This window comes from Brassica napus, chromosome C1, assembly GCF_020379485.1.
Source record: "Brassica napus cultivar Da-Ae chromosome C1, Da-Ae, whole genome shotgun sequence".
In the NCBI taxonomy this organism is placed as follows: domain Eukaryota; kingdom Viridiplantae; phylum Streptophyta; class Magnoliopsida; order Brassicales; family Brassicaceae; genus Brassica; species Brassica napus.
In genome coordinates this window covers 29708280-29717240 of record NC_063444.1, presented here as the reverse complement: position 1 = coordinate 29717240, position 8961 = coordinate 29708280, and the positions used below count along the sequence as shown (strand labels likewise).

General features: G+C 31.9%; 1 protein-coding gene across 6 annotated transcripts; it reads left to right on the top strand.

Moving 5' to 3' along the window:
- Positions 1-3099: 3099 nt before the first annotated feature.
- On the top strand, positions 3100-4685 carry BNAC01G27250D (CST complex subunit TEN1). Of its 6 annotated transcripts, none has more exons than XM_048746266.1 (4): positions 3100-3323; positions 3510-3617; positions 3716-3869; positions 4337-4685. In XM_048746266.1, the coding sequence occupies exons 2-4, from the start codon at positions 3514-3516 to the stop codon at positions 4448-4450; spliced, it is 372 nt and encodes a 123-aa protein (XP_048602223.1). In that variant the 5' UTR covers positions 3100-3323; positions 3510-3513; the 3' UTR covers positions 4451-4685. The 6 variants fall into 6 exon arrangements, with proteins under 6 accessions (XP_048602223.1, XP_013670139.1, XP_022550721.1 ...); XM_013814685.3 differs by having other exon boundaries at positions 3121-3336; positions 3494-3617; positions 4325-4685; XM_022695000.2 differs by having other exon boundaries at positions 3121-3336; positions 3480-3617; positions 4325-4685.
- Positions 4686-8961: the final 4276 nt, after the last annotated feature.

The window sequence follows — 8961 nt, the reverse complement described above, 5'->3', positions numbered from 1 at the left end:
AAGTCTACATCATCGATCGTCTGAAAAATCAGCTTTAGATGGACTTCAAGAACATCCATGAAATCCCTCACATGAACCATATGGACCGAAACTATTCCATAGGTATCAATGCTAACTACTAAAATTAAAATATATTTAAGATATTTAGATGTAAGTAACGGAAGCGAAAACACTTATCTGATAGATACAGTGGGAGTAGTCTTCAAAACGGAAGCCCATTTCGATGACCCTTCAAGGCCAAAGATGGTGTTTTACATAAGGGACAACATGTAAGTAGAATGCTTAACATTTGATCAAAGCAAATGTGTCTTAAAACTGTTTTTTTTTTTAACTTTTGTAATTATCCAATTGCGTAAAACTAAGAATAACTTGAAGTTAACATGAAGTTCGTGATCGTATAAGCATGTCAAATTTTGTGTTAGTTTCACTTTCTCAATTGTCCAACATCTTAAACATTAGAGAAACTTTTTCAAATGCCCAAACTTTGTAGTAGTCCAACTTCGCATAACTTAGGAGAAACTTATGAAAAACTTAGAGAAAACAGAAAGTTTAACTTTGTCACTGGCTTTAGGAATTACTTGTACATCAAAATTCCTAGAACTACAACGACACTAATTATAATAACACAACCTCCTGATATCATTATCTTAGGCATTATTTTGGGACCTTCACTCCTTATTGTTGCTTTGAGCAATTGAAATTCTTCTTCTAGGATTCGAACTTGGTTGTCCAACTGTTGAATCTCATCGGTGAAAGCTTCATCAACCTATTTGAAGATGTGATCGTCGTTCTCAAGCTACAACATTTTGTTCAAAAAATTTAAACGTACAGCTTAAGAGAACAAGGCTTAAGAGAACAAGCCTTCGATAACTAAAGCTAAACTGACGCACCCTCCTTTTATACGCAAAGAGACACTGATGATACCTGCGATATCGATTTGGACCAGATTTGGAGATGAGCTCGATGATGCTCTCCCCACACCAACACCTACAAGGTATTCCCAGAGTTCTTACTCGTCTCCGACCACCGATACTACCCCCAGTCGTGGAAGTGGAAGATGAAGCGGGCGTTATTGGGTTCAACATTATTTCTTTTTGGGGTGAGAGAGAGAGAGAGAGAGAGAGAGATAGAGAGAGAGAGAGAGAGAGAGAGAGAGAGAGAGAGAGAGAGAGAGAGAGAGAGAGAGAGAGAGAGAGAGAGAGAGAGAGAATGGGGAAAACCCAAAAATAATGGTTTAAATACTTAAGCCAATTGGGAAGGGGGGGAAGAGTGAAATTAGAAATTCGAAAAGCTGGTGGGCGGGAAATTTTTAGCCTAGTATTTTCGTGATTGAAGTTTCACCAAATTTGCAGTTTTACATAAAACATCAAAGTTGTACTTTATAATTTTTTCCATTTATCTTAGTTTTACTCTACTTGAATGCCTAATTTTATGGTTATACCAATTATGTTCTCTATCCTAGATTCATTTCTCGTATGATCATGTAAACATGAACTCGATTTAATACCCTAGTAAGTTTTCAAATGAGACAAGGTGAATATTAACGAAAAAGCTATAAGAAGACAATGTAATTATTCCGACTATATGATTACTAATAAGCAACGAGATGAATTTTTTTTTGTTCTGATTAAATCATACTTAATACAAAATAACTCATAAATATACCAACTTAGTACTTTCGTGACTTATTAACAAGTTTAAAATTTACAATCCTATTACCCATTTTACCTATCGACTTATTAAAATAAAGAAAAAAGTTTCACTTAGTTGCACAAACACAAAATACAAATTTCACCTTTCAACGTTCCCATACAATAAAAATATTCAAACTGAAAGTGAAAGGTTTACAACCTACTCCTCTTGTGTTTCTTGTGGGGATATTCATTGTGTTCCTTCTGTTCCAAACCAGTGCCCACATTCTCTTCTTCTCCATATTCACTCTCACGCTCACCATAATTCCTATTAAATGAGCTTTTCTTTCTTAACTCTTGATAGTTGCTCAGTGATTTGAACTATTTTCAATTCTTCGATGTCCTCAACATGCAAAATACTTCTTCTTTCTTTTTTATCCACCGATGTTAGATAAACAAACACATCTTCATCATCCAAAATATATGATTGCCTCTTAGGTTCCACTACCAATGGAATGTAACCCAAATTCAGCCTCTTTGTAAACAGATCTATTCTCATCTTCCTGCATATCCTCTCATTCAACAACGAATAAGTGATCTCCTCTAATGATGATGTCCTAAAGGATATAGCATACAAACGAGCATCGATGGGAATCCATTCATAATCATCTTCAGACATAGAATAATGTCCATCATAATCAAAGTGTATGTTTGTGGAAGAAAGACACATCTGCAATACAAAAAAAAAACTAAACCAAACCATTAAGTTATACCTGGTTATACAGTTATAGCATTTAAGTTATACTAACTTATACCTTGTTACACAGTTTTGTCAGTAACCAACTTTTCCCTACTTTTCCCAACTTTTCCCAACGTTTCCCAAGTTTTCCCAGTTCTAGTTGTTTTCTCTTCTTCAATTTGTTTTAATAGTTATTTCAGAGTTATCAGTTTTGATTCCCGACGTTCTATCTTTTCTTATGATTATACAGTTATTGATTACCCAATTCCCTAATAGACAGACCATTCACACTTTCTGATCCTCGATTAATCCAGTTCAATTACAACTACGAATCTTGTAAATCAGAATCTATGTAAATCGATCGTCTATGGTGGATTTTAAACATTTGGTTTAACGACGATTTAATATACATACCCTGTAAAACGGAATCAATAGCTCAATGATTTAGCATCCAAGCGACGAAACCGAGTTAATTCAATGCGATGATAGCGAGGAAGAAGAGAACGCCCGAAGAACCCGAAGAAACCCGCGGGTGAGATGAGAGAGAGAAAATAACATATTCGATTACTCCCGATTTGGAAATGGAATAATGATTTTTGATTGGTCATCTCATCATTCAATCGGCCAGGTAGAGTAATGATACTTTCGATATTAACCATCAATATAGAGAGTATCAGAATAGATAAGAGTATGACAAAATAAGTAAGAGTATGACATAATGAAAGCGTATGAAAGTTTGATTCGATTCATGGTATTGACTTAATTAGAATTTAGAGAAAAAGTTGTGTGACAGCCTGACAGGATACAATTTCACTTTTTTTTTACCTCTTTTCAACTCGTCCGTGTCTTCCCCTATTTCTCTCCGCCAAAACCCTATACTTCTCTCTAATTGTACGAGGAACAGCGATAGTAACTTCAAAGCTTCATTGTAAAACCCGGAAGGAGGATTCCAGGTACTCGATCGAGGTATTTGTCTATCACTCTGATTTGCTTGTTTATGCACACCACTTGTTCGATGAAGAAATAAATGTGCAACTCCAATAAATCCATGAGAGATTATTTGTAAAATTGTTCTCTGTGAGCTAATTCAAGTTCAAACACTCATATAGTTGGATAATAACAGTTACATGACATTCTAGATCGATGGCAAATTCTCAAATTGAATCTGGCGCTCCCATCACTCTACAAGAGTTGTACCCTTCTTCCCCGTTTTTCATGGAAGCTCGTTCACTCAGAGTTACAGGATTGTAAGCTTCTTTATGACTTAGATTGTACCAATGCAATGCTGTGTTATTGTATAGTATTATTAAATAAAGATGATGTTTTGTCGTTTTTTCTTTTGCAGGCTGAAAGGATATTCAGTTGAAACAGCTATAGGTGTTATTGAAGATGGAGAGAAAAGTCTCAAAATCAACACTCAACACTTAAGAGATGTTAGTTTCCGGGTTGGCTCTGTTTACCAGTTCATCGGAGAGCTTCACATTGAGCCCAATAATGAGGTTAGTTTTCATGTGGATTCTTTTTAACTTTGTTAGTGTCTGCATTACACCATGTGTTCCCGGTTTGGCAAATATTGAAATTATGAACATTGTTAAAGAACTTTGCTTTCCTAAAAAGGTTTAGGCCTTTCATGAATGCAAACTGAGAGTTGCTCACTAAGTTTTGTTATCTTGTATTTGGCTCTCAAGTTGTAATTTCACCGTCTCAGTTAGAGAATTTAAGTAATTATACTATGAAAGTCCTGATATTTATGTTAGAGGTAGACACTAGTACACTTCTCCATTCAAATTGAACATCATGGGAATTGTAAATATTGTTAGTTTATGTTAGAGGTAGACACTGCTACACATTTCAGGCTGTACTTTTTGTATCAGACTGATAATCTCTCCATTGTAAGATTACTGTCTTGGTAGCTTAGCAGAGCTAAAAATTAAGATGTATACCATTTCGTTAGCCTATCTTGCAGGCTCGAACCGGAAGAAATGTGGATGGAATCGATATTAACCTCTACCGTAAAACAATTGAACTCCTAAGGCGGTTTCTTGAAGTAGAAGAAGACAACAGAAATATGGTCGAATGAGGCTATCTATCAGATCAGATGCCATCCAACTAATATAACACCTGCATTTTTATATTTTGTTCCTTTGTTACCTCTTTGCTCACCTGTAGATGCATCCTAGCATTGGTGGATTTGTTTTGGTCTTCTTCATATGCGAGCAATGTTATGAAACGAATGTGTTGAAATTCTGAATTCTCCGCTTTGGTAAGTCAGTTGAACCGATATGGTTTTGACAGTGAATTAGGATCTTTTCAAATTTCAGTCCTCGTTTTTGTTTAATTAAAATCTAAATCCAAATAATCTATTGATATTTAATCCTTTATTTTATTTTTATTTACAAAAATCTTCTTTTTTTTCCATATTGAATCATTTGAAAAAAAAAATTCAACTAGATTTTGATAGGGCGTTGTTAAAGGATAAATATTTTACATTACAAAAATCCAATAAAAACATATCAAATGTTTTGTTGGGAAAGTTAGAATAGGAAAGTCTGCCTCACTTAAACCTGTTCCATTTAGAAATTACTCTATTTAAATTTTGCCTATTTTTGTGGTCTTGCGGTGATTTATGAATGCATGTTACAAAAGGAAAAAAAAAAATCTGCCTCATTCAAAGCCGTCTCATATAAGTGCATCCTACGTCCCGTTTAGAAACCATCTCATATTTTATAGATACGTTTGTATATTATATTTTGAAACTATAATATAAAATGTCTTGCACAGATCATTCTCATGAAAACTTTATTATATAAAACTATTTTACAATACAAAGATAATCAAATGTTCCATGATCATATATTTTCATTATTTTAACAAAAAAAATCATGTTCCTATAATGTAGATGACAAAAAATGTAGATATAAAACATTATAATAGTCTTAGAGCATGATTATCCGGGGTTTTTAGTGGGTTTCTTAGTGCGTGGGCCTCCACAAAACCCTTAAGGATCGATTACAAAAACTACTAATTAACAACCGATCTTAGTGAGTTTCTTATACAGTTATACTGTTCGCGGGCTCCACTGACACGTGGCGGCCCGCGATTGGTTTGCTTTTTAATTTTTTTTTTTTTTAAACTAAGAAACCCAATGGATTTCTTAGGGATAATCATGGCCTTAGCTATAATTAAGAAACTAGTATAGTTAAATATGAAAACCAAAAGATCATCTGATTTATCATTAAGAATTCTCGTGCAAATCTCCAAAAATTAGTAGATTTATACATAAGATATGTTTCACATATGTTTTGTGAAACTAATTTTCGAAAGTATTTAGTAAAAAATAAAATAATATAGAACGATATTCTAAAAGTTTTTTGGTTTTATTAATTAATACTTGATATACAATTAAATATTATTGTATATAATTCTTATATAATACCAAACTCAAAAAGTATATTTTTTTCTTATCTTTCAAAATTTTAAAGTTTGATTGAAAATTAAGATTAACTAGATGAAATGCTGCACCTTGTGCATACTAATATATATACAATTTTTTATTTTAATATAAATTTCTGTATTTAAATTGAAATTATCTAATTAGATACAAATATTAAATTAATTTATTTTTACTGAATATTTTGTTAGTTTTTCTTTAACAGATTTTTGATTGCTTTTTGTGTGATTTTATTTTTCTCACTATCTATGTATAATTTTTTTTTTAAGTATAATTTTAGGTTCGATTGTATCAATGGATTGACTTTAGTGATAATGTTTGTGTAATTTCGATTGACTTGGCTCTTGTTCACTAGTTTTAAATTTATTTTATTTTATTTTATTTTCTTTTAATTTAAAAGTTATTTTTGTTAGATAGTGTTTTTAAGAATATCTAGATATTATATCTTTCGAACAATTTCAGAATTTATTATCCCGTAATTCTTCATCTCACCTTCGTAGTAAATAAGTTCGAACAATAAAATATGTGGTGCTCTAGGAAGAAGTAGTTTAACACAACGTAAATAAGTAGTAGTTTGGCATTTACAAATCTTTTATTTATTTTTACACTAAACCATATAAAAGTCTAATAGTAATCATAGATCATAATATCCAGTCCAAACATTCTTCGTGTTAAAAATATTTCTTTGAAAGAAATTATTATTTTTACTGAAAACTTATGTAATGTATTGTTAATATCCATTAATTTATTATATTTAATATAATGACAATATATATATATATATATATATATATATATATATATATATATAGCTTTAAATATGTTAACTGAATTATTGTAACTAAATCCAATTTATCATTCACCTTATACGAAATCTAACTTCCCTCACTTTGCATTTCCTAAAACAATGATAATTTGCTAGCTTATTAATGTACGACACCACCAGAGTTTATATTCTATTCATCCTCAGTTTTTTTCTGTTTCTAAATTCGTTGGTTCTCTACTTCTCTTCAATAGGGGACAAACAACTTTATATATGATAATTTTGTGATACTCAAAAAAAAAAAAACTACACCTTCTCTGAATCTAAAAAATGTATATAAACACATTTAAACTAAATATTCTTTTAAAATTATAGATAGTCTTAACTACTTTCTATATTTGTGCTTACCTATATTTTCTCAAATGAGTCATTTATGTTTCCCTATCATCTGAATTTGTAAAATTATCAAGGGATCAACAAATATATTATTAATAAGTAATTTATAAAAAATCATAAATTCACCACATAAATTGATTTTGATATTCATTTACTAAATTTAGAATAAAATACTGTTTTAAAGTTATATAGTTATATTTTCATTATTTGTTAGTAATAAATAAAAAATAAAAGTAACATAAAAGAATCATTTAAATAATATATAAATAAAAAAATATATTATTATATAAATATCTTATTTTACGTATATTTCCATATAAATAATAGTCCAATGTGAATTCAGTATGATAATTGTTGAAAAATATAAAAATATATAGCACCAGATTTTTAATAGTATATAAGATAATTTTATTATACATTATCATAAAGTTTTGATCAAAAAAATGTAAATATATTTATGCGGATGTACGGTCATATTCTATCCAATTAATCGTTTACAAGACAAAATAAAAATTATTCAGTATGAACTATAACCTAATTATGTTTATAAATTGCATATTAAACAATTATGTAATATGAATAAATTATAAAAATCTATATTATCATTTTGAGAAATAAATATTTATTTATTAAAAAGTAAGACACAAATACTTGCTTGGGAGAGCGAGTCAAGCTCTAGTCTATACTATTAAAAAGAAAGAATTCTTAAAAAATCTACCTATGAAAAGTTGTTGCACCTATTCATTAATTATAGATTATATTTTGGTCTATCATATAATGTCTTGCTATCGTTTACCGAAGGCAACCGTAAAGAAACTGACGAGTGCGGTTGCACAATTCTGGTGGAGCCCAAGGGGAAGCACAAAAGGTATGCATTGGAAATCATGGGACAAATTATGTATAAATAATGATGAAGGAGGTTTGGGTTTTAAAGACATCACTTATTTTAACACGACGATGCTTGTTAAGCAGTTATGGCGTCTGATAGAGAAGCCAAATACTTTATTTTCTAGAGTTTTTAAAGGACGGTACTTCAGGAATGCCTTACCCCTGGAACCAATTAGATCATATTTTCCGTCATATGGCTGGCGGAGTATTGTATCAGCTAGATCTCTGGTTAGCAAATGACTAATCAAAAGGGTGGGATCATGATCAACTATATCCGTATGGAACGACCCGTGGATCCTACCCACTCGCCCGAGATCAGCAAATAAAAACCAACATAACATTTACCCAGACCTTACAGTGGACTCTCTCATTGATCCAGCTTCGAACTTGGAACTCGCATGCAATTCAGACTTTGGTGGATCCCGAGAATGTGAAAATCATAGAAAGCATACCACTGAGTATAAATCAGATGAGTATAAATCAGATGGTGGATAGGGAAAGATTGTATTTCACAAAAACCGGGAAAATATACGGTAAAATCAGGATACCAAGTAGAACGGGTTTACCCAGACAAGGAAACACCACCAGTGGTGTTTGGACCCACAGTCGATATATTAAAGGTGTTCTGCTGGAAAGTATGGTGCCCACCGAAGATAAAGTGTTTTTTTATGGCAATTGGTATCAGGGTGTATAGCAGTTAAGAAAAATCTGCAAGCTAGAGGGATACAAGGGGATATATGTTGTGCCAGATGCGGAGCTTCAGAGGAATCGATAAACCATGTGTTTTTTGAATGCCCTCATGCTCTTCAGGTTTGAGCGTTCTCAAAGAGACCATCAAATCCAGCTATTTTTCCAACTACTTCTTTCTTCACAAATATGGATCATCTCTTTTGGAAAATTCTCCTACATATGGATGATCACCAGTTTGCATGGATACTATGATACATTTGGAAAGGAATAAAGTTTTCAGTAATCTAGATATCGATCCTAGGGAAACGCTTAAATTAGCGGAAACGGAATCCACACTTTGGGCTGAGGCACATGTGTTGAACATACAAAGGACAACACAACATGTCGGGGTTACAAACCTACC